Here is a 26,686-nt window from a genome sequence, read left to right on the forward strand (position 1 = left end):
GTAGGGAAAATTATATATTGGGAGTGGAGAGCAGTGAGTAAAAGCTCTTGGTAGACTTGACAGTTAGGGCTAAAGTGGTAATCAGGAGTCATCTATTTAAAATGCAAACCAAAGGAACAGTATGAGAAAGACACATGTAGAGCTTGATTGAAGGGGACTAAAATAAGGGTTCTATGGTTTGAGTGGGGATAGAGTGGTGGGAGATGATGGTGGAGCTGGGGACAAACTTGGAGGCAGCCTTGTAGGTGAGCTGTTGTGCCCAGATCGCGATGTCCCAAAGACCACCAGGAGACCGTTTCCGATGTAAGCACACGAGGGTCGTTTATTCAAGCTTAAGCAGGGACTCTCAATTGTCACCGACGCAGCGGATCGAGATTGAGAGCCCCGAGCCTCGAAACTAGCAGGGTTTTTATTGAGTATACATCAAGCTTTGGTTGTTAGTAGCCAGGTGATTGGTTAATGCTAAATACATATGAAGTGTAGGGTTTTGATTGGTTAGGCTCGGGGGGGGTTAAGGGGGTTACGTATAGATTTTTGCAAGGGAGAAGGGGGCAAAGGTTAGGGGTCGACTGTCATAAGCTGATGGTTAGCAGGTCCACTGACTAATGGTCACATCTATCTTTTGTGGGCAGTTAGCCATTAACTGTTTACCTTATAGGTAGTGTGTCCGGAATGTCCTTCCTGAGTACACAGATGGCTGGGTAATAAACTTAGGAATTTTGAGTGGATAAGCACAAATTTGAGAGAACAAAGGAGACAGCTCCAAAATGGAGTCACTCTGAGAGAACAAAGGAGACAGCTCCAAAATGGAGTCACTCTGGCTCCACATTCCCCCCTTCTCAGGGTGCTGTAGAGGGCCAATCATGGGCCTCTGGGGGTTAATTCTGTCAAATCAATAGGTATTGGCTGGTATTGGGACCTGAGTACCATTAACTGAACAGCGTTAATTCGCTTTTTAATGAACGAAACTAGTCTATTAAGTATGCAAGGTCCAAAGGTTAATAGTAGCAACACGATAAGCAAGGGGCCCAACAGGGTAGAAATTAGGGTAGTGAGCCAAGGGGAAGAATTAAACCAAGATTTGAACCAGGTTTGAGATTGTTTTCTTTCTTGTTTACGTTTGGCGATGTCTTCTCTAACTTTAGCCATGGATTTTTTGACTACTCCTGAATGATCTATATAGAAACAGCATTCTTTACCTAGTGCAACACAGAGTCCTCCTTGTTGAAGGAAAATTAAGTCCAGCCCCCTTCGGTTTTGGAGGACTACCTCTGCTAGTGAAGTTAAAGACTCTTGGAGGTGGGAGATGGAGCTTTTTAGCCTTTCAATATCTATATCTATGGCTGTCCTCAAGTCATTATAATATTTATTGTGTATTAGTAGCGATGAAACTCCCGTTCCTGTCTCAGCTAGTCCTAATCCTAAGAGAACGGTCAAAGTAATGGCCGTTACAGGTTCTCGCTTAACTCTGACCTGGGTTTCAGCCAGGCGGCTGGGGATGTCTTTTTCTGAGTGATATAACAACCGGGGGACTAATTGTACAAGTACACAGAAATCTCTTGTTTGTTTTAACACTAGCCCATGTACACATGGGGTAAGTCCAGAGGAACAGGCCCACCATCCATCATAAGGGGGAATGAGATATTTAGGCCTAGGTCTAAGGACGGTTTTGTTACAAAGGTGTTGGTGGGAGGCCGGGACACTGCCGACACAAGTTCCTTGCCCAGTTACTGATTGTAGGGTCAGCCTAGCTGTCCCTTTTTGTTGCCATCTACATTGAGTCGGGCTGTCTGACTTAGTGAAATTGTCTAGATAAGCTACTGCTTCATAGTATGGGGGCTTAGTATCATAACATAGCCAGCAGGACTGAGTGAGGTCTGGCCTAGATGCATTTAGGGCTTTAAAGGTGTGAACCATCAGTTCCCAAAGGGGGTCCTGGTCCCGGTTATGATCGACTTTATCAATCTGGGTGATCATTTGAATCAAGGGCGGGGATGTGGAAGCGGAGGTTAAGTCTGATGGCCGTACAGAGGCGTTTGGTTTTGGTGACATAGGCGAGCTTTTTGGGGGAGGGGGCTTAATAGGTCTGAAAGGGGCTATTGGAGCTAGCGCCAAGTTTGGCCCTATTAATTGGGGAGACCCTATGGTGAGCGGCTCTGCCTTCAGTTTTATAGTGAATAACAACCCGGTATCATAACCATCTTGATATAGACGGAGTCCCCAAGTCTGGCCTGTTTCCCATTTAGTGTACCTTTTACCTGAATCCGTGAATGAAAGTCTGACCGGGTTACAGAGGAACCCGGTACAGGGGCCACTAAGAACTAAGAAATTACCACCCTTTTGATTTGTCTGCAGGCCAGGGGGCCCAGGGACTCTTTTTAAAGAAATAAAATCGTCCTTGACAGGCGGGGCCCAGGAGACGGTGCCCGTGGACTCACATCCCCATTTGGCACAATAGAACTGGTCAGGTCCCCCGCACTTGTTTATCTGAGACTGTGTGCGCCTTTCTCCCGGACAAACATAAAAGGGGGTGCTTTGTAGGATGTTTTTATCAAGAGAATGGCTACACCCAGGGTCAAGTCTAGGAGGGGCCATGGGTACTGGAGCCATGGGCAGGGATGTTCTATTAGTATTACATTGGCCTATGTCTTTTTTACATATTGGCTCTCCTCTAGGCCCGATTTTTCAGTTTTCAGTGTTCCAAGTCCCTGTGGCGAGCGAACACAGGTCAAAGTCTAGGTCTGGCCACCAGGTAAGTGGTGGAGCCACTTCGGATGAACTATTAACAATGTTGCCCGTAGACGTACTAATGATCATCCAGGTTAAATTTAAGGGAGCATATGGGTTTTGTCCTCCTAGTGTCGGTGTCAAAAGTACAGTTACCATAATCACGATCGTCGACGACGTAGCTTGAGTTTGAGGGGACTGTCTTGGTCTCTGGACACCTGCCATGATGGAACGAAGTCTTCTAGGACAGTGTGAGGATCTGCAGGGCGAACGTGGGTGTAGTGTACCCACGAAGCAATCCCGTCGACCTTGAGAGCAGTGGGCGTGGTCAGGACTGTGACGTAGGGTCCTTTCCAACGGGGCTCAAGGTCTTTCTGCCGGTGTCTCCGAACGAAGACCCAGTCTCCAGGTCGGTAGCGATGGGGCTCAGGAGGTGGTCCGGTCTGGTATAAGGCTTCTAACTTAGGCCAGATGTCTTCGTGTACACTTTGGAGGCTTTTTAAAGAAAGTAACAACTTTTGGTCATCAAATTTAACAAGTACATTTGAGTGAAGGTTGGGGATAATGGGAGGGGGAATTCCAAACATGATTTCAAAGGGGGTCAACCCCATTTTATAGGGTGAATTGCGCACCCTATAAAGGGCGAAGGGAAGGAGAGTCACCCAGTCACCGCCAGTCTCTAAGGTTAATTTAGTTAAGGTCTCTTTTAAGGTTCTATTCATCTTTTCTACCTGTCCTGAGCTTTGGGGTCTGTATGTACAATGTAATTTCCAATCTGTCCCCAACACCTGTGCTAGGGTTTGACTCACCTTGGAAATGAAGGCGGGTCCATTATCTGATCCTAGCATTACTGGAAAACCGTACCTTGGCAGGATGTCTTTTAGCAGCTTTTTAGTCACACTCTGCGCTGTCTCATGTTTGGTAGGAAACGCTTCTATCCATCCTGAAAAAGTATCTACGAAAACTAACAAGTATTTATAACCGTACTTTCCAGGTTTTACCTCGGTGAAGTCCAATTCCCAATAGGCTCCAGGTCGGTTTCCCCTCAGCCTATTTCTTGGGTTGGCCCTATTGTGGGTGGCATTTGTCAATTGACAGGCTTTGCAGGTAGCAACAATATGTTCAATTGTAGAATTAGCATCACGGATCTTAATTTCAGCATGTCTCAGGAGATCTTGCATTTTCCGAGTGCCCATGTGGGTGGTCCGGTGTATCTTGGAGAGAACTTGTTCTCCCAGTGTCTTAGGCAGGATGACTTTACAATCAGAAGATTTCCACCACCCGTTGAGGCACTGGGGCGTAGGTAATTGTTTTATCCAATTTAAGTCCTTTTCAGTGTACTGGGGCTTTTCTGGGAGGGCTGCACTTCCCGGATCGGGCAGCTGAGTGGCCAGTGTCAGATCAACCTTTAAAGCTATTTTTCGGGCCGTCTGGTCAGCTAGATTATTTCCTCTGGCAATTGGAGTGTCGCCCTTCTGGTGTCCTGGGCAATGGATAATGGCTAATTTTTTCGGTAGCCAGAGGGCTGTTAAGAGGGCAAGGATCTCTTCTTTGTTTTTAATAGTCTTTCCTTCAGCTGTCAAGAGTCCCCTTTCTTTGTAGATAGCCCCATGGATGTGCGCAGTGGCAAAGGCATACCGGCTATCTGTGTATACATTTAACTTTAGGCCCCGTCCTAAAGTCAATGCCTTGGTCAGGGCTACGAGTTCTGCCCGTTGTGCTGAGGTCCCGGTGGGCAATGGTTCTGCCCAAATGACCTCAGTTTCTGTCACCACAGCTGCCCCAGCATACCTGTGGCCCTCACGAACAAAGCTGCTTCCATCAGTGTACCAGGTGTTGCCTGCGTCTGGCCATGGTTGGTCACTCAGATCTGCTCGAATTCCGTGTACCTGGGCCAGGATATCTGTGCAGTCGTGAAGCGGAGCCTCTAAGTTCGGGTCTGGTAACAGTGTGGCTGGGTTTAAAGCAGCCGGGGCCTGAAAGACAACTCGGGTTGGATTTAGGAGTAAGCTCTGGTAGTGGGTCAGGCGAGCATTACTGAGCCATCGATCTGGAGGCTGTTTTAGGACTCCCTCAATGGCGTGAGGGGTGGTCACGCATAGTTCTTGGCCTAATGTCAATTTGTCAGCGTCTTTGACCATTAGAGCTACTGCTGCAATCATTCTTAGGCACGGGGGCCATCCTGACGCAACTGGATCAAGTTTTTTTGATAAGTACGCCACTGGGCGGCGCCATGGCCCTAGATACTGGGTCAGGACGCCCTTAGCGACTCCTTTGTTTTCATCAATGTAAAGGTGGAATGGCTTAGTAATATCAGGCAAGCCCAAGGCTGGTGCCGTCAGCAAGGCTGTTTTAATTTGATCGAAAGATTTTTGTAGCTTTTCTGTCCATTGAAAAGCCTGACTGTCTCTAGTTGCCTCGTAGAGGGGCTTTGCGAGCTCTGCGAACCCTGGTATCCATAGGCGGCAGAAGCCCGCCGATCCCAAGAATTCTCTGACTTTTCGAGGGGAATCTGGTGTGGGTATCTTAAGAACTGTCTCTTTTCTAGCATCCGACAGCCATCTCTGCCCTTCTCTAAGCACGTACCCCAGGTAGCTTACCTCGGGTTTGCAGATCTGGGCCTTTTTAGCGGACACCCGATACCCCAGCTCTCCTATGACCATCAAGAGTCTCTTGGTTCCATTTAAGCAGTCTTCCTGTGTCTCAGCTGCCACAAGAAGGTCATCTACATATTGTAACAGAGTTAGTTGGGGGTTCTGGAGGCGAAACTCACCCAGGTCTTCATGTAGGGCCTCGTCGAAGATGGTGGGAGAGTTTTTGAATCCTTGAGGTAATCGGGTCCACGTCAGCTGTCCGTTGATGCCTTGCTCTGGATCACTCCATTCAAACGCAAAGATGTGTTGGCTTTTAGGTGCCAGTGGAAGGCTAAAAAAAGCATCTTTGAGATCTAAGACTGTGTACCAGCGATGGCTCGGGGGAAGAGAACTCAATAGGGTGTATGGATTAGGCACTGTGGGGTGGATGTCCATAACCCTCTTGTTTACCTCCCGGAGGTCCTGCACTGGCCGATAGTCATTAGAATGAGGTTTTCGTACTGGCAACAAGGGGGTGTTCCAGGCCGATTGGCAAGGTCTGAGAATCCCCTGAGCAAGTAACCTCCTGATGTGTGGAGTTATTCCTTTCTGGGCCTCCAGGGGCATAGGATATTGGCGAACTCGTACCGGATCTGCTCCAGGTTTTATTTCTATAAACACCGGTGCCCTGTGTATAGCTAGCCCCATGCCTCCAGTTTCCGCCCATGCTTGTGGGAACATGGAGAGCCATTGTTCCATATCAGGATCAGGAGGGGCCCTCTTTTGATGTAGTAGATATTCATCTTCCAGGTTTATGGTTAGTACCTGAATGGGCCTTCCCTCTTGATTAAGGACTTTTGTGCCCCCGGGTTGGAAATGAATTTGAGCCCCTAATTTAGTAAGTAAGTCTCTTCCTAATAAGGGGTAGGGGCAGTCTGGTATAACCATAAATGAGTGGGTTACTTGGCCCACTCCCAAGTCTACTGTTCTTTGGGTTGTCCATGAATACTTTTTCATGCCTGTAGCTCCTTGAACCCAGGAGGTTTTATCAGAAATATGGCCACACGGTTTGAGTAGGACTGAATGTTGAGCCCCTGTATCCACCAGGAACTCGATAGGTCTCCCCTCCACTTTTAGGGTTACCCTGGGCTCGGGGAGGGGTGCCGAACCCCGTCCCCCCTAATCATTTGATTCATCCGCAGCCAGAATAGGGGTCTTGGGGCGTCCTTCTCGCTGTTTCTTTTTAGGACAGTCCCTGGCCCAGTGTCCGTATTCTTTGCAATAAGCACATTGATTTTTCCCCAACTGGGGGCGCTCTCTGCGTCTCTCTTTGTTTTCTCCTTCCATCACAATCTTTTTTAGTCTACGTTCACATTTTTTCTGCTCTCCCGCAGTGGCAGCCAGAAGGATCCGAGCTAAGTTTCGGGTCTGGCGGTCATCAGCTTTTTCTCGTTTCTCCTCTGCGGTTTCTCTATTGTTATACACTTTCTCTGCCACTGCCACTAAGTCCTGAATACTCTTTTCTCCTAACCTATCTACTTTCTGTAACTTTCTCTTAATGTCTGGTGCCGCCTGGTTGACAAAATGTATTATTACAGCTGCCTTTGTCTCAACTGCTTCTGGGTCCATAGGAGTGTACCTACGAAAAGCTTCCTGAATTCTTTCTAGGAAAGCAGCAGGGCTTTCATCTAACTTTTGTTGTACATCTCCTACCTTAGCCAAATTGGTGGGCTTCCTCGCCGCTGCTCTGAGACCTCTTAATAAAGTCTGGCGATAGACTCGAAGTCTCTCCTTACCTTCTGCCGTATTGAAGTCCCAGTTAGGTCGGGACAGAGGAAAAGAAGTGTTGATGGTGTCTGCATTGGTGGTGGGCTGACCACTGTCACCAGGAACCAATTTTCTGGCCTCATTCTGGATTCTCTCTCGTTCCTCAGTGGTGAACAGAACCTGCAGAAGCTGTTGACAGTCATCCCAAGTGGGCTGATGGGTAAACAAAACAGTTTCTAACAGGTTAATCAAATCTCTAGGGTTATCAGAGAAATTGGCATGTTGTCGGCGCCAATTATAAAGATCACTGGTAGCAAAGGGCCAGTAATGATGAGGCTGGTTTCCATGTTCATCAGGGGGCCCTATTGCTCGCAGCGGGCAGACAGTTGAATCTGCCGGTCCCGCCGGCGAGGCGGCGCGCCGGTGACGAGTATTTTGGGCGGGACCATCACGGTTGTCGGCGGCGCCCGGGGCGGGCTCCCCAGCCCCGGCTGGGACTGGGTCACCTCCTCCAGCCTGCTGTGGCGGAAGAAAGGGGAGGGAATAGGGGGAGGAAATATAAGATCTTCCTCGGTCCCTCCCTGGAGGACAGGGTAAAGTGGCGCGGTTGGCTTGGTTTCGGTTTGTTTTTCATCCGCGCGCTTTTTAGGAGCCTTTTCTTTGGCCGTCAGGATTAACTCCGGTTGCTGCTGCTGTGAAGGCAAAAAGAGCTTAACCCATGGGGGCGGGTTAGAAACCAGAAATTCCCAAACGGCGATGTAGGGTATCTGATCGGGGGGGAGGATGGCTTTACGAACTCTGCGAATTATCTGCAAATCAAAAGTTCCCTCGGGGGGCCATCCTACCCCGAGGGAGGGCCACTCTGAGTTACAGAGGGTGATGAACTTAGTCTTCTTAATTTCTAAACTTAAGTTATGAGCGCTCTCCCTAACTTCTTTGAAATGGTCTGTTACAAGGGAAAGAGGGGTAGTCACAGTCTGTCCCATCGTCTTGGTCCAAGTCAGCACAAACAGACACACAAACGCAACAGAGAAGCACAAGGTGAGACAAAACCGTCCTCCGCGCGATCGGAGGCAATGCAAATGGGACGACGGCCTCCTGCCGTGCCGCGGGAGCGACCCGCACCGTCCCTCCAGGAGTCTCACTGACCCGTACTCTTGGGGCACTCCGTCCCCACCAGTGGAATCCGGAACGTCTTCCAGGATTCCGGGTCGGCGGCCCTTGCAGCGCGTCCGCCTAGACTGTCTGCCAACCTTCCCAGAAAATAGGCCCAGACTTTACAAGCACAAAGAAAACACTCACCAGCCGGCGTTGACCCTCCGGTACGGGAGTCCTGAAGGTCTTGGGATCCCGGACGAGCCCCCAAATGTTGTGCCCAGATCGCGATGTCCCAAAGACCACCAGGAGACCGTTTCCGATGTAAGCACACGAGGGTCGTTTATTCAAGCTTAAGCAGGGACTCTCAATTGTCACCGACGCAGCGGATCGAGATTGAGAGCCCCGAGCCTCGAAACTAGCAGGGTTTTTATTGAGTATACATCAAGCTTTGGTTGTTAGTAGCCAGGTGATTGGTTAATGCTAAATACATATGAAGTGTAGGGTTTTGATTGGTTAGGCTCGGGGGGGGGTTAAGGGGGTTACGTATAGATTTTTGCAAGGGAGAAGGGGGCAAAGGTTAGGGGTCGACTGTCATAAGCTGATGGTTAGCAGGTCCACTGACTAATGGTCACATCTATCTTTTGTGGGCAGTTAGCCATTAACTGTTTACCTTATAGGTAGTGTGTCCGGAATGTCCTTCCTGAGTACACAGATGGCTGGGTAATAAACTTAGGAATTTTGAGTGGATAAGCACAAATTTGAGAGAACAAAGGAGACAGCTCCAAAATGGAGTCACTCTGAGAGAACAAAGGAGACAGCTCCAAAATGGAGTCACTCTGGCTCCACAGAGCCTTGTATGGTGAGTAGGCTGTGGTACTGCTAATATTATTTATATTTTGTCTTAAGGTAGAAGACTTTAGCTGCAAATGACATGGTCCAATTTACCATTTCCAAAAGTTCATGCTGGCTACTGCTGCAGCTTAGTATAGATGAAGCCGTGGTGATATTTTAATGTTTCATATATCACATTACCCCTAAGAATACATAAGTCTGTTCAGCCCAATCCTGTAATAAAAGAAATGGAGCTCCTAAAGAATTCCAATCTATAATCCTGAACAATCAAGGACTACAGAAGCTTTTTGTGTGTTTTGCTTATTCACTCCTTCCTGTTTCCTGGAGCACATTATTTAATTATTGTTTTTTGTAACCACAAATGACAAGCAGGGTATAACTGGAAGTCATTTGTTTTCTGGGGTGTAAAGCATGCACTGGTTTTGTTGAAGCTGTTTTATGGAATCTATGTTGTTTTTCCCTAAAGTCCTCCAGGCTGTGTCCAGTATATGGATCAGTGCCTTTTGTTATAGATCTCACCAAATTCAATGTATGACATTAGCTAGGAGAGCAAAAATAGTGAATGAAGCAAAAGAAAAATCAGAAATGAAAGAAACAGTAAATTAAGTCATAGCAGCATCTTAAGCCCCATTCAAAGTAGTTATTTTGTGCTTATTTTGATACAAAGATAACATATTTTAATCTAAAATATAGGATTTTCCCTTTTTATTCCTAAGCACAAGTTAATAATAGTGAAATGACACTGTAAAACTTTCATTTGAGCCTCCGACTCTGAATGATAGCAGTCAGTTCATCTTGCCGGTGTGTTGTGTGAGTGTGTAGAACACCAGAAACCAGCTGAAGACTGTCCCATTAAATACACTGGACTTTTAGAAGTTAGCCAGATTTGCTCATGAGTTCTCTAGAGCCAAGCTATACATTGCTCAACTTAGTATTAATTATATTCATACTGTATTTAATAAAACTAGCTGTATTTAATAAAAATAGTTGGTTTTCATGGCTTTATGACATTATTATGAATGAGGGATGTGGGATAATCTTCTCTGTCATTTTATTTATCACTCTTCTATCTTTTTAAGTGTACATTCTTGAGGTAAAAGAACCAGTCAAAAAAATGTTACTCCTCCTAGACAAATCAGATGGGCCATTTGTAAAAACGGTCTTTGCATCCCTGTCCACTTAGGAATGATGTCATCCTTCACAAATTCTAGATTAAACAATTCTAGATAAAATTCGAGAATTCTAGAATTCACAAATTCTAGACAAAAAGCCAATGTTTACTATTCAGCATGTATTTGTGAAGCTGGATCTTCTCATTCAAAAAATTGCTTTTATGTGTAAATCTTTCTAGAAGGAAAAATCCATATATAACATTGAAAAAAATTGTTCATTTGGGCTGGCAACATAGGTCAGTGGTAGAGCACCTTCCTAGCATGTGTAAAACCCTAGCTTTGATCCCCAGCATGAAAAAAATATTGCTTTTTTGTCATGTACATTATATAGTTGCTAGCTTTCAACAGTTCATTTCAATGCATATATACACATTTACTTGCTTATGCTATTTAAATTGAGATAATTTTGGAGTTTACTGTGATTTCACCTCATTTTACTGATTTTTAAAAGCTGATTATAGGATACATGATGTTTTAAAATATCATTTTATATTTTTAAATATTTCTCTTAATATTTGACTTAGGCAGTGCATTTCACTTCAACTATTTGCATGATATATATTTATATTTTACAATACCAAAAAGTAGACTTTTATTATTCCAGTGGCTTTAGCTAAATAATAGTTCCAGGGTTTTGATGATTCTAGGAAAACCAAACCAAATACCCCCCTTTGGGCTTGTGGTCAGAATAAATTACCCATGGCACTTTGTTACTTGAAAACTTGTTCCCATGGCCTACATCTACCAACTTGTCCATCCACTTGAGGGAAAGATCATATTCTTTTTCCTTTTACCTTGACAGTGTATATCTTCAGTGACTACTCAGGGCACTGGAGTCAAATACAGTCCCTGCAGATGGCCGGTCTGTTAAGGCCTTCCCCTCTCTGTACTGAACATTTCTCTTACAGTGTTATTGCTCTCATCATCAAACATGTCATAAATGTCTTGAAATGGTATAATTTCATTTTTCCCCTCATTTATACCAGCATCCTACTTGACTGCATGCCTTCTCTACTTGTTGAGTTTATGTTTTAAGGTAGAGTTTGTTATTATCCCTCCCATCAGGTTGTCTCTATGTTTCTAATTCTTGAACCTCTAAAACTCACCGATAGTGGTATCATTCTGCATAGCCCTCTTTTAACAACTTTGTCATTGTTATGCACACCTCTTTCACCACCTCTTATCACTGATCCTTGCACAGTGCTGTGTGTATGGTGGGAGTCAGATAAATAGTTGTGCTTAATGATGATAGGATGATGTATAAGCAAGCTTCTAGAATACTTTTCCACCTGGACATCAGCCAAATATGTTTCTGTAGATAAAGAGGTAGCAGCTGGGTGTCCATCAATCATGTGAACGGTTGAGAAGAGTTCAAAACACAAAGTACACCCAAGACGCTCTAATTGAGCTCCTAACCAGAATAAATGACTGTGTTCATAAGCGAAGGGAAGGGTTGGGCAGGACAGCTTGCAGATGTTGCAGAGATTAGATGAGCTGGTGTCAGAACCTGTGATGAAATGAGGATGAGCAGTCTTCTGTCAAGAAAAAGAGACAGTGATGGAGAAATGGGTAGGCCGAGCAGGAAGGTGAAGAAATAGATCCATAAGCAACATTTAAAAATTCTTGAGGATATGCAGTAAGATTCTACGTTGAGATTGGAATCTATCTTTCTATATTGTCTGGAAAAGTTCTACTTTAAAAAAATAATCTTGAAGAAAGCAGGGTATGGTGGTGCATGCCTGTAGTCCCAGAACTCTGGGAGCTGAGGCAGGGGGATCACAAGTTGGAACCCAATCTAGGAAGCAAGACCCTGTCTCAGAAGTAAAAAGGGTGGGGGCTGTAGCTCAGTGCCAAGAGCTTCAATTTCGTCTCCATTACTGAAAAAAAAAAAGTGACATATACACATGATGCCTCACATGTGAAAAAGGTAATATGATTGTATTTTTGCTTTTTTGTGGAAAATGTGATTGATCTTTAATGTTTTAAAAGTATTTTGTAACTATAGGCTAAATAATATCTAATAGGTTAATAATGTAGATCTTATAAAAGTTTGTATAAGTTGGAAAAATTTTATATAAATATTGCAGGCATATTTCTCATTCAGGAGGAAAATACAGTAACAAAAATAGCTTGTGTTACTATGTACAGCTAGATGAAATATAATAGCAGTATTCTAGTTGATTCTAGTTAGTAATTTTAAGTTAATAACATTTTATTTAGAATATAACTTGTTTGTTATATATGCTTTAGTGTGTATTTATATGGAAAAAGTCTGTAATTATACTTTTATATACATCTAGGTTGTATTCATATTACTTGGAAAAAATTAAATCTTGTATATGTAAATAAAATTAGGCTTTGATATAAATTTGGCAAGAACTTGAAGGAAAATCTGTTGAAGTCTCTAATTTAAATCATTTATGTTTGCCATGCTGGTAGATGGAGTAAGGATATAGGTAACTAATTTTAGATGATACAGAAAGACAGTTATTTTGGTTTTGTTGAAGCTAAAATTGTCTTTGGATTGCTAGATGGCAGCACAAAATTAGAGAAGGCTTTTAGATTAATATATGTTTAAATGACCTAACCTCTTACTGTTTCATAGTGTGGTACGTGGACTGGTAATGAGAGTATCAAGGGGGAGTTTCTTAGAAATATTTCTTCTTAGGCATATACAACATCTAAGAGAAACTTACCTATGCACAGATAAACTGTGTGATTTCAAAATGTGTATTTTTAACAGTATTCTCAAGGATTGTGATACATATTAAAATTTGAGAAACAGCAGTCTAAACTTCTTTGTATTCACAGTTTCATATAACCTCCTTGAGGGCAGAAGCTTCTCATTCTTTGATATACTCTCAATATGAAATGTAGTCCTCAATAAATATTTGTTGGTCAAATAAATGAAACGTTATATTAATCCATATCCACTAGATAGGATGCTCTACTTTTCTTGACTCTGTATTGTTAAGATAAATAGGATTTGTTTATGTCAGCCTGGAAATTCTTATCTTGCAAATGTTTTATACATTGTTGTTAAACAGATTGTATTACTGTATGTACCTTTACAACATATCATCCTTTGTTGTTTCAACTCAGTAAGACCTATAAATTATGCTGGCCAAACATGATTTAATGGGTCATTGCCCATTATTTCCCAATTAACTTGTAATATTGTCTACTGGTTATATGATAGCATAATATTCTCTGGTGAGAACTCAGCAGAAAGATAATCTTCAGCAGATTTGTACTTGGTATCTTTATATTTTGTTTAAACACTATCCAGCTTTGGATATATAATCTGTATAATAAAATAGGAGCCTTGAATTTCTTCTTATGCTAGGTTGCTCAGTTTTTCTAGGATTAGAGCTTGTTGTTTTCCATTCCATAATCTTTGTAGCTTTATATCAGAACAATCATTGGACTTCAATGTGAATTTTAACAGAGACAAATGAATTTCCAAAGGAAGACTGTTCTTAAGGGAGTTTTACCACCATAATCCCTTCTTGCTAGTTTCTTAGCATGTATTGATTCATATATTTGCTGTGACTTAAAAGCACTTGACACTTCTCCAAGATCAAAAACTGAAGAGTTGTATTAAGGGACAAGTTTTAGATATTTTCTTCCTTGTCTAGGACCTAGAAAGACGGTCAGAGTTTAGAGCATCAGCAGTTAGGGTTGTTAGTATTCAGTTGATTTCTGCTGGATGAAATGTTTCTTCTCAGGTGATTTGAGTATCTGTTGTGTTACACTGCTTTGAATGTAGTCTTGTGATTCCCATAAGCAGGTAAAACTACTCGGAGCGACATTGTTCAGTTTACTTTAGATGTGTGGATCTGGGGAGTTCAACAGGCTGAAGTCTGAATTCACCTTTCTTTGCTGTGTGACCTTGGCTGGATGCCTTCCCTCCCATGATACAAGGACAATGACAAGACCTGCCCATGCAAAGCTACACAGTGTGATTTCAATTTGTAATTGCTTAAAGTTTTTACCATAGATTCCAACAAATGATAAAGCCCCAATAAATGTAAGATATTAAATGAGAAGTAGTTGAGATATGATAATTTGCTAGTTTTGTATAAAAAATAGGGAAGTTAAGTAAGCAACATTTCAGTAAACATTTAATATACCACTGTATGCAACTAGCATAATGGTGAATGTTTAAATAAAAAGTATTATTACAGTAAAGGGCACGTTGCTATTAATCCCCCTCAAAATACTCTCCTTGGTTTTGAATACACTTAGTATGCCATCATTCTTGTGACTTTCTGAAGCAGTTCTGGTAGTCCTCTTTCATGCAGGTCTTTAGTTATGTTGTCCTGACTGCCTGGAATGCTGGAATTGATTCAAAATGTGTACTTTCATGGTCATTTTACTTAGGGGAAGAGCCAGAGTGACATGGTGACAGATCTGGTGAATGAGAACACACTGTAATGTTTTTACAAGCCTCCCTTTCCATTGTGTAGCATTCAGCCGCAGCATTCACAGTATTTTTTATCACACCTCATAAAAATAGTCACAAAACAGGAATTCTAGAACTACTTCAGAAAATGGCAAGAACTATGGGATAAGTATGGTTAAAGCCAGAGGAAGGATCTTGAAAGGGACTAATGGCAGTACGTCTTTTACTGTGATTAAATTTAAACATTCACCATAAATTTTGATCTCTCTTTGTACACTAGACTTTTAACTTTCTAGAATAGTGCTTGTTGGGGAAGGCCTACGGACTCAAAAGCAGAGAAAGTGTTTACTTCATTATACGCCATTGCAAAGGGGCTTTGAATGCCACCTGTTAGACTACAATCTTTGTCCTGTATGGCTTTGTAAACTGTATGATTAGGAAAACACTAGCCCTTTCCCTGGTGTGATGAGGTATTTGGATCCAACAGCAACGTAATACAGCAGGCCTTGGTTATAATGTTCTTCTATTTGGCATGTAGGACTGTGGGTGTATCAGCTCCTCCTTTGATATGACCAGCTGCTAAGGTCTGAATCTATGGTAGCAGTGTTTGAAGTGGAGGCCACTTGATTCACCATTCCAAGTTGGCGTCCTGTGGTTTATGTATCATAGCCAGTTGGTACCCTCATCGATTGTTCACCTCAGAACTCTACCAAGAGTGAACACCTGAGAGCCGTAGCTTTTTTTTTTTCTCAGAATCTTTCTTCTCTAAAACTTTCTAGGAGGATGATCTGTATAGAAGGGATTTTGGAAAATCTAATCCTTACATCTGTTATATTAATTTAGCAAATTCTTGTGTTGATTTTTATGAGGTGCTCATTTTACTTATGAATGAAATGAGCCACAGGGCTTAAGTAGCTTATCAAAAATCATACAACAAGAATGTCCCAGAGATAGATTCAAATCCAGGGAGCTTAGCTGGAATTTATGTTCTTAATTACAAAATAGCTTAAAAATTGATCCAGTAATCAAAAGAAGATAATAGTAAATGCCCAATGCTTGGTGGAAAAAAAAAAAAAACAACTCTGCAAAGTGGAAGGAAAATGCCTCACTCTACAACTCACGTGCTTATATCCATATTAATGCTGTTGTTTGAATGGGAGAGAGGTGAGAAATTGGCAGAATGAGATTCAAGGATGACCCAGAAACACATTTCGGAACCTCTGACTCATGGGACTCAAAGCAATCTCTTTCAGACTTGGTTAAACTCTGACTCTTCTGGAAGTGAAAACTTTTTTGACAACCCACCTTCCATACTAATATCCATGCTTTGAATAGTATTTTGAGTATGCAGTTGTTTGCAAATCTTTTTTGAATTCTTGTTATACTGTAGGGAAAGGATTTAATTTTTTTGATACATTTCTTTAATTTTACTGAGCACATTGGAAAATTGTTTTATATTTTGTTTAAATGTTCTTTGAATCAAAATATTTACAGAACAAGAAGTTCTTTTAGCCAGCAGCTTGTTCCATTTGTTGTGTTTGAGTGTGGAAACATTTGGAATGACAGCATAAGATGCCATGAGCTTTTCCATAAACAACCTAATAGCATTGTCTAATGTCTTTGTTTATTAAAGGTGTCAAAGAATCCTTTGCTATATTTAGGCAAAATTTAAGTTTCTTTACTCAAGCATGGAAAATATTGATTGCTTTCTGGTATGGAGGAAAGCAATATGGGTAAATAAAAGAATTACCCTTAACTAAATTGTTATTAAGAGATTCAGTTTCAAGAAGAGAAAAATTGCAGTTTGGTTTGTGTTCTTTTTAAAAAGTATAAAAACACTGATATTTTATACTTTTTATAAAAATACTGTGTGTACATCTGTATCTTTGTGAACATTAGCTGATGAATGATTTTGTTTTAATTTGATTTTTAATTTATGAAATAGCTAAGGAAATATATTTTTAGTGTAAAATAATACTGTCTAGCATATCTGGCTGGTGTGCGCTATATGTATCTATACCCTATATTTTGAGAGTTTGATTTTTATTAACTGTTAAGTTTAAGACACACACACACACACACACACATATATTAACTTTAAGAAAGACACAAGTATATATTCAAGTCAATGTGGATTAAAATTGTCACAGGAAAGAATAGCCCAGTGGTTGTGATAATAGAAGAAAATGGTCTTAGTATTTAGATATTTGTGAAGAAAAGAGTTGAATGCTTAGGGTTTGAATTGGTAGATTATAAAGAGATTATAGAAGACTTTAATAAAATGTTAATTTTTTTTAATCTAATAGGAGTTGCACACAAACACATAGATAAAATTGCACATTCTTATTTAGAAAAAATAAAATGAAGCTCTGTTTTAGCAATACTAATACTAAAATACTCTTACTATTTTCCTAACACTTTCCCATTTTAGAATGAGCAACATCAAAGTAAAATAATTTCTTGGAATATTTAAGAATAATAGTAGCAACCAGTAAGTATGATAAAATCATTTACAAAAACCTCCCCTCTCTAGTGTTTTCAGAATGCAAAATTAGTAAATAAAGCAAATAAAGGTACTAATAAAAACCAAACAAAGCCACATGGCCCAACGTTGGGCAGAGGTTTTAAAAAAGTAACAGTCAAGAGGAAGGGGCTTCTGGGCCACCGTTCCACCGCTCCCAGCCCAGAGGAAGGGGCTTCCGGGGCGCCGCTCCACCACTTCCAGCCCAGAGGAGGTGAGCCGTGTGGGTGCCAAAAGCACCCCCCACCCCCGTCGAAATGAGAAGACATGTAAATAACTCTCACAACCAGATCACTTACAGCAACCCCAAAGGAAAATGAGATGGAACACTCTGATACTCAACCACCTAGACTCCCTGAACTGTCAACAGAAGAGGATCTGGAAAAAGTGAAATCAGAAATAATTTCTCTGATAGCAGCGGAGATTGTGCCCATAGTACAAGACATGATTAATAAATCTAGAGAGGACACAGATTAAAAAAAATAGAGGAGCTGAGGAACATGATGGAATCCCAACATAGGAAACAAATGGAATCCATAAAACAGATTCAAACAGATTTCCAGGAGATTAAAAACTCCATTGAAAGTTTACACAGCAGAACAAGCCAATGTGAGGACAGAATTTCAGACATAGAAGATAAGATTGCAGTTAGTGACCAGGAAAAGAAAAATTGCTTCAAAATTGTGAGGGACCACGAGAAATCAACCCAGCAGCTGCTAGACAATGCAAAGAAGAATAAAGTAAGACTGACTGGAGTCAACGAAGAAACAAGAGAGAGTGCAGATGACATAAAAAATCGGTTAACAGAAGTGATGGCAGAAAACTTCCCAAGCAGGGATAAAGAACTTGACATACAGATAAGTGAGGCATATAGGACTCCAACTAGCCTCGATCAAAAAAAATCTACACATAGGCATATAATTGTTAAGATTCCAGAAATCCGACAGAAGAACAAAGTTGTACAAGCAGTTAGAGAAAAGAAACAAATCACACACAAAGGAAAGCCCATCAGAATCACAGCAGACTTCTCAGCACAAATCCTCAAGGCAGGAAGAGCTTGCAGTGATGTATTCCAAACCCTAAATGAAAACAGCCTCCAACCCAGATTGATGTACCCTGCAAAACTATCTTTCAAAATTGATGGAGAAATAAGATATTTTCTTGAGAAAGAGCACCTTAGGAACTTCATGAATACCAAACCAGCACTCCAAAAAATATTAGATAATATCCTAGGAAAGACAATGAAGATCACAACCCCGGGCAGCCCAGAAGAATGAATTCATCAGGCACGACAAGAAATTAAATGTAAAGGGGGAGAATCCAACAAAAAGAAAAAGTCATGAACTTCATCTCCCTAATGAGTGTATAATTAAATCTTATTATTGTACTAATTAGTATTTTTCTGATTCTAGTGTTCCATACCTTTCCTTGTGCTGTACTGGCTATTTATCATCTTCTTGTGTCTACTTTTTAATTGGGCTGTCTATTAATGAGCTGTAAGTGTTCTTTATATATTCTGGTCATAGGTTATATGCATTATAAATATTGTCTCTTTAAGGACTACTTTTCATTTTTTTAATGATGTCATTTAAAGTTCTAAATTTTGATGGAATCACATTTAACAGTTTTTTTCTTTTATATGTCATGTTTTATATGTCCTAGGAAATTCTTGTGTACCCTAAATTCTAAACATTTTCCCTTATAATTTCTTCTTAAAGTTTTATAGTTTTAGTCTTTCATATTTAGGTTCATAGATCCTTTCAAGTTATTTTTATGTATGGAAATAAAGGGTTGAGGTTAATTTTTTATATACGGATACTAAGTGTTCTAGTGCCATTTGCTGAAAACACTATCTTTTCCTCTGCTCTTGAATTGAGTTTATATTTTATAAAATGTTAATGTTAAATAATCTTTCAAAACTCAGTGGACCATGTATGTGTGGTTCTATTTCTAGATTCTCTCTTTTATTCCAACAATCTATATGTCTTTCCTTACTCCAACACTGCCTTGATTACTGTAGCTTTAGAGAAAGTCTTAAAATTAGATACTAAATGTCTTCCAACACTGTTTTATTTTTCTTTTTACTTCTCTAGGTCCTTTGTACTCCCACGTAACTTTTAAATTTCAATATCCAATTCTTCATTTACAGCAAGTATACATAGACCTCAATTTTTATATATACCTTGTGTTTTCTAATCCTGCTAAATTCAAATATAATCTCTAGGGGCTCCTCAAGATTTCATAGTATTTTCTCTGTAGATGATCATTTCATCTACATATAAAGATTTTACTTCTACCTTGCCAATCCCATCCTTATTGTGTCATTTTATTGCCAGACTATTTTGGTTTAGGCCTATGTTTCAAAGTTTAATGGAAAGATGAAGAGTAGGCATATCTGCCCTTGTTCCCCACCTTAGAGAGAAAGCATTAGGTCTTCTCCATTCATATAAGGCATTTTTCCTAGAAGTATGGAGTACATGTCTTTTATTTGTTGAGAAGGTTCTGTTCTACTTCTAGTCTCCTGATAGCTTTTACCGTGAACAGCTATAGAATTTAGTCCAATACTTTTTCTCCAACTACTGACAGAATCATATGGCTTTTTCTTTCTGCTTTAAATGTTTGATATAATTTACCAGTTAAAATGTGTATGAGCCTCTTGGTGTCATACAGGTAGGTTTTCAAGCTAGGAATATACTTTCTTTAATAGACACTATTCAAATTTTATATTTCCTCCAGAGTAATTTCATTAGTTTGTCTTCCAAGGTACTACTTAGAAGTTTTCCAATTTATTTCAAAAAAGATTTTTGTAATATGCTTTCTGTATCCTTTTAAATTCTGTAAAATCTGTGGTAATGTCTTCTAGATCTTGATATTGTAATTTAAAAAATGTATAATTGATATTGTGTAATAGAAAGAAAAGGTCTAAAGGAGTAGGGGAAGTTGGAGGGGTGGGGAAAGGAAAGAAGGGAAAAGAAAAAATATGAGAAAAGGAAAAAAATGGAAACAAAGTCTTTGCAAATAGGGAAGGGTGGAGGGGGTGAAGAGAGGGCAAGGGAAGGGGAAAAAAATAAGAACGAAGATACATCATATACAGGTACAAGATCCCAATAATGAATGTAACTGTATTTTATACCTAAAATGTACCAATAAACGTAATGGCAAAAAAAAGTAACAGTCAAGGAAGAAACTGAAGATGATTTTCAGGATCATGATGTCTTCATCATCCTGTCTGTGGATCCCTGAGACATTTTCAAGGGGGAAAGATGATTTATTAAATAGAGATAAATCTTAAGTTTTAACGTAGCATCAGACAGCAGAGCTGAATTGAAGGCTAGGGGAAAAATCAGAAAAATCTTTCAAGAGTAGAAAAATCCCTTAATTTTTTATGACATTTCAGCAAAGGCAGGGGCTCCTAACGGTTTCTACCAATTTTTAACTGTCCAACTCATAAAAAATTTCCAGAAAACTATATAATTTGTACTGAAAGTAATCATGGAACACACAAATCTAATGAAATAAATCTAGAAGAATCCTAAGACTCTTCTTGTCCCCAAAATATCACATCTTTTTATTCTATAGAACTTACAATCTGAATTCAAAAAATGCTAAAGACCATATTACAAGAGATTAACAGTGATTTGAATGAGGGAATAAAATTAGAACAGCTAGAATAGCACTATTACAGAACTGACTAATCTATTAGAAACATAGTATAGCAAAAAATTCCATTATTATTATAGAGGGGAAATTTAAGATAATCATAGTCTATTCCAAATAAAAAGTAAGTAAAATAGAATAGATGTGAGTGATAAAGGCATCCAACATATTGGATAATTTTTGTATATCAAGTAGAAAAGCCAAGAAATTCTTTAGGAAAGTAGAAGAAAAATTCCTTCATTTAATACACTGATTCTGTAAGACCTGAAGAGCTTATTTTCAGTAAAGTTGAGAAATAATAATTGGTAATAAAACTTACTGTGATTAAGATTGTAGCCTACATGGAGAATTGTCCAGAAATACACCCAGGTGAAAACCTGAAACTGAGACAGGAATGCAGACTCACTGACTTCACAGGTCTCCAGATTTCCCTCCAAGTGTAATGATGCCTCGCCAAAACAACTTCTAATGAAAACAGAGTTCCAGAATATTCCCACTGGCCAAATAGACTTTCAATTATAAAGAAAAAAGCAAATAGAATTTCAAATGTAACATCTATGATGATTTCTTTGAAAAACTGAAAGATACCCAATAAAATGAAGACAAGAGTGCGGCTGAATAACAGAGTATAGGAAGTTCCAGGGAAGCACACAGTGTTTAAGTGTAATGGGGAGTGACTACAGATCTGTGAGGGAAACACAGTGTGAGGCACCTTTCATTTCTAGATAGTAATCTGTTTTTGTAGCACAAGAGGAAAAGCTTGAGAAGTAAAAATATGGTGAAGATTTTCTGTAAAGAAACAAAAATATCTACAGTATCTTACAGATGACATTCACCCAATAAAGAAATGAATAAAACTAAATAATTTAGAAGTAGAGAATATTGTTTACAAGTTAGTGTTTTTGAATTATATGTCTAAAATATTGTAAATTATGGCTACAGTTAGAATATGGATCTAATAAACCTTATGTGGATAAAAATAGAACTGTTGGTGAAAATTAGGATATATTATTTCTTCCTCTCTCAGAAGGAAGTCAATATTGACTTATACATGGATCAAGGGGGTCATTGAAAGTCTTTATTGTATCTTTATTATGTGTCTGTTAACTCTTTATAGCTTTTAGAAACTAAGTAGCCTCCCTGGACGTGCAGAATTATCTTAAATTTAGCGAAGTCTTCACTGGTACTATATTTGGTTTTCTTTCATTAAAATTAAATAATTAAAAATGGCATGAAGAGTACAGTCTCATTTTAATAAAATCCATTATTCCTTCAGCTCATACATATGTTATTGATAGAGAATTGTAGGAATGGTACCTATCTAGTATTGAAAGTGATTTTCTTTGGAGTAGTATTTTTGAATAAATTTTTTTTTAACTTCTAAAAATTTTTCTCTACACTGCCAACTTTAAGGACATAGATACATTTATTTTTTGATAAAAGACCTTTTTCCTTTAAATAATGGTGACAGAATTTTGAAATATTTGCCAAGCATTTGTTGAGGGTTAAAAACATGACCGTTTCTGTCTTTATGAATTCCAAGGACCGTATTAAAGGATTTACCAATTTTTTGTATTCTGATTTGAAAAGCTGAATGCGAATATGCCTAGCATTTTCATCCTATGCCTCATTTATTTATATTCCAAAGGAATTTTTAGTGTAAGTTATTTTTTCTAAGTGTAGAACTCACTTATGTATCTTTGTTGAAGGTAAGATCTGATGATGTCTTGTTTTGTATCTGTCAAGTCAGAAGCTTGTTAGGATGTGAAATTATACCCTACTTGCATGCAAAAAAGTGAGTGTGACACAGTGTCATAGATAATTGGCAGAATACCTGGGACTCTAGTAAAACAAAGTAGCACTAGTTTTCTAAATTTCAAATCTCATAGAGAAATAGAGTTTGGGTTTCTTGCTGTTAAAAAGAACCTTTATATTAGAAACCCAGGCTGTATAACATGGGCTGATGACAAAGGAGCTCATACTTCTGTCCCAAGAGAGACATTATCTTTATTACTCTGGAATCTCCTGCAAATCTACTCCAAGGAAACTGGTATCTCTTTGTTTTCTGGAAAATAAGTAAATCTGCCCAAGAAGAGAAATAGCTATGTATGCAAACATTCTTGAAGATGGAGCAAATTAACTGTTAATGCTTTTGAAAATGTTTGGGAACATGAAAGACTTAAGGAGAAAAATGTCTCCTTGTAAAATCTAGAAGAATAGAAGATGTGACTTGATGATCACAGTTAATACCTCACAATGGAAGCTGATGTCTTTTATATTGTCATAACATATAACTCGTGGCATGCAAGGTTGTTCTTTTAGTGTTCTCCTTGATCTTTGTGTCCAGTAAAAATTATAAGTGGAAATACATGTCTTAAAATTTATAAACCAACTAATTTCTATAACAAAGCTAAGATCTTGCAATCTTTCCTTCCTCATTTCCCAACATTTTGTTAAAGTTATGTAAAATTAAGCTATTTAATAGATAATGGTCTTACAGGTTCAGTTTGTTGTTTTAGTTAAGAACAGCTTTGTAATTTGGAACTGTGAATTGTAAAATATGCTAAATGGAATGCCAGTATGAACCACTGAAATATGAGTTCCAGTGGATTCATTAGAGATATCTTATAAAAGATCCCTTTTGTATTAAGTTTTGAGATTTTGTTCATATCATGGTAATAGGAAGAACTTGAAGTAGAGTATTAAGTTATAGGAAATAAAAATCTTATTCAGAAAGGTCATATGCACCCTTCCTTCCAAGTTTGAGACTATCTCTTGTATTTAGCTCTTTGGCAGTCTGTTTTTCATCTATTATTATTGCCCAAGTTCAAATCTTTTTTCTCTGATGGATACTGTTGTAATAGTTTCTTATTTCCTTCCCATCTTTAAATCATTACAGGTTTAGTGATTTCTATTCTTTGTAGCTACGGTATTTAACTTGCTTCCGGAATCCTCCCACCATCCCTGTCTAACCAATCTTTCTATTGTAGTCTTTCAGCATTCTGTGCAATAAATTTATCATGTAAGTTAAACCAGAGTGAGGCTTTGTGGTGCACACCTGCAATCCCAGCACTCTGAGAGACTGAGGCAGGAGGATTGCAGCTTGGGCAACTTACCACTTTACCAAGATCTTGTCTCAAAAAGGGGGAAGGGCAGGGGATTTATTTTGGTGCAGAGGGTTTGGGTTCAACCCCGTTCTGCAAAAATTAACCAAAACATAAAAAAACAAGACCTCTTGTCTGTTTCTGAATATATTGTATCTTTCCTACATTTTTCTTATCTGAACCAATTTATTCTTGTTTGCTAAAATAATGCTTATGATTCATGGCCTGATTGAAATGTCTTTCTCTTGGTAACCTGATACAATTCACCCTGGATTTATTTTTGCATATTTTCCTAGGCTTTATAGTATCTCTCCTATAGCAACTATAGCATATAGTATGCAGAGTTGTTTATGTTTGTATTATGTATTTCTGTCCAATTTGTGAACATTTTTCTATATGCATTTTCTCCTAGCATGTAAAAGTCACATCTGTGGTTCCATGTCACGATGGCAGCAATATTCAGCACATCATCTTAGAACAGTGCTACAGTTTTGTTTGTATGAATGTAAGTAGTAATTACAAATGATGGAAAGAAGTTAAAGATCTGAACAAAAACTATCAAAGAGAAGTACTGATATTTCTGGATCTTTAAATATTTGAATGTAAAGTTTTGATAGTTGAGTCGTTTTATGTAGTATGTATTTGGAAATTTCATTTTTTATCATTTAATAGGAAAATGACATTTTCTAATGAGTTAATGAAGAAGGTGGTGTTTCTTTAGATAATATTTTTAGTATTTTTTTTTTGGTACCGGGGATCCAACTTGGGTCCTTGCACTTGCGCAGCAGGCGGCGGAACCACTGAGCTAAATCCTCAGCCCCTTTAATTTTGTTTTATACTTAGTATTAAGTAGGCTAAATTAATAAGTAACTCAAATTTAATACATATATATATCTTATGGATTTTTAAAAAATTGTTTGAAAAATACACTTGATAAATATTTTGAATGTGGTGTAAGATTTCTCCATTTTTCTCTTAAGTTTTAAACCATGTAAAAAGCTTCTTTTCACTTTCTTGGTCTTCCAGGTTATGACAACTGATTTTCAAAACACCCAGAAACTACTGGGCATGCTTGAGGAAAGCAACCTTTCCGTTTTATATCCTGTAGTTGTTGTTTCGGTAAGTGAATGAATGCCAACTTTTCTCATCAAATTTGCTCTTCCTTACCCATAACTCAGCATTTCTATTTAACGAAGTTTTATCCAGTGACGAGCAATGCCTGAAACTCAGGAAGAAACTTTTTCTTGTGGATTTGTGAGGTGATTCTTTTTTTTCTGCTGTGACTTCTTTGAACACCTTGCCTTTATTACACCAATCATTTGATTGAACAGAATATTTTAAAAAACTATTTAATTCCATCTAACAACCAATTTCATTCCTTTTTCTTCATTAAAATCTCAAAGTACATGGCTTGTGTTTGGTTCTGTGCCATAAAGGGGAGCTTCCAGGGCTACAGCTTCTAATGGAACCCAAGTCCACCTATGACTGATGTACACAAATATGGAGGTTATCATTGAGCTGTTTGTTTTGGGAAGATTATGGAAAGAACCCAATGCTGGAAGACTCTAAGGCTCTGTAGGAGAGAGGCAAGTTCAAAGTCCTGTGTTTGGCCCTCTTTTCCTCTCCACATGTACTTGCTTAGAAATGTCATTCTCTCCATGTTCTTAAGTATTATGCCTAAAAGGTCATACAGTATAAAGGGGGGGCGGTTGAACTCAGAAGCCCTTGGTTCCTTCATCAAGCTCCTTAAATTTTTCTGAGGTTCAATTTCCACTTTGTACAAATGAGGCTGATATCCCTATTTCTTAAGTAGTAATGATGGAAATGAATGAGTGCAAAATGTAGTTGATAGGGCAGTGCTGAGTCCTTGGCAGACAGCACTATTAGTTTCAGTTCATAGACGAGGGTCTTTCCTTCACACTTCAGTTAACTCCAAGTTCACTTCCACTGTTCTAATCTGATTCCTGAGCTTCAGGGATACATTTCCCATTTTTCTCTTGGTTACTTCCATGGGAGTGCTTCACTTCTCTAGTTTATGTCACATCAATCACAAAAGCACATTGTCCCTAAGTTAATGTCTCTTCATGGCAATGCAGTTGTGATGACATAGGCCCTCAAGTTGGAATCTATCATCTTTGAGACTTCTTTCTACCTTTCTCCTTCTTTCCACCAAATACATACATACACACACTGTCTTACCTTTTAAACTGTTGTTTCTTATTTTCTACTGTTGTATCTCAACCCTAGGCCTTTATTGCTTCCATTAATATACAAATTAAGTTTTGTGGTGAGTTCTCTTGAGTTGAATTTCATGGGTCCTAGAAAATGCGAAAATTGTTTGGCTACTTAAGTGTTTTGTATCAAACTAAGAAAAAGATGAACAATTTTCAAGTTATAGGTCAAATGTATCTTAGAACTAGTATAAGAATTATTATAGGTCTTCACACTACAAACACTCCAGAGTTGGAAGATTGTCACCCCATCATTATTAACTGTGTACTCATTTTCTCATTGCATCACACCACTCAATGTGGTGATATTGAAGTTTTATTAAATTTAATAGGACAATTTGTTATTTAATTTTCCTATATTTTAATTAGGAAAATATGTTGTAGCCTTAGGACAGAACATGTCACTAGACAGGGTGGAGTTAAAAATATTGGCTTCTTAGATGAGTGGTGAATACATAGTCTCTAGAGTTTTGAATTATTCTGTAAATGATTGTGACTATTGCTTATCAGGGTTCATCCCTTTCCCTTCTGATACCACCTCCATCAATGATGGCCAAAGGACCATTTTAGTTTTTCCAT

The 26,686-nt window shown here is 39.1% G+C and overlaps 2 protein-coding genes across 9 annotated transcripts in view; one reads left to right on the forward strand and one right to left on the reverse strand.

Moving 5' to 3' along the window:
• Crppa (CDP-L-ribitol pyrophosphorylase A) overlaps positions 1–26,686 on the forward strand; it is a 310,773-nt gene that overhangs the window by 116,397 nt on the left and 167,690 nt on the right. For 6 of the 8 annotated variants that reach the window (XM_087206687.1, XM_013070300.3, XM_087206686.1 and 3 more), the window contains 2 exons: positions 24,289–24,381; positions 24,903–24,995. The exons of the other annotated variants lie outside the window; for them this stretch is intronic. In XM_087206687.1, coding sequence (XP_087062813.1) covers positions 24,289–24,381; positions 24,903–24,995 — 186 coding nt within the window. The remainder of the gene's footprint in view (positions 1–24,288; positions 24,382–24,902; positions 24,996–26,686) is intronic. 8 annotated transcript variants of the gene reach the window in all.
• On the reverse strand, positions 296–11,317 carry LOC147829263 (uncharacterized). Its single transcript, XM_087206553.1, is given in 3 exon segments — positions 296–3,222; positions 3,537–7,678; positions 11,296–11,317. Coding segments are annotated over 3 exon segments (4,197 nt in total). The 3' UTR covers positions 296–3,189.

Source organism: Heterocephalus glaber, unplaced genomic scaffold, assembly GCF_053883595.1.
Source record: "Heterocephalus glaber isolate CG9 unplaced genomic scaffold, H.glaber_assembly_v1.0 deba00000676, whole genome shotgun sequence".
NCBI classification, from domain to species: Eukaryota; Metazoa; Chordata; class Mammalia; order Rodentia; family Bathyergidae; genus Heterocephalus; species Heterocephalus glaber.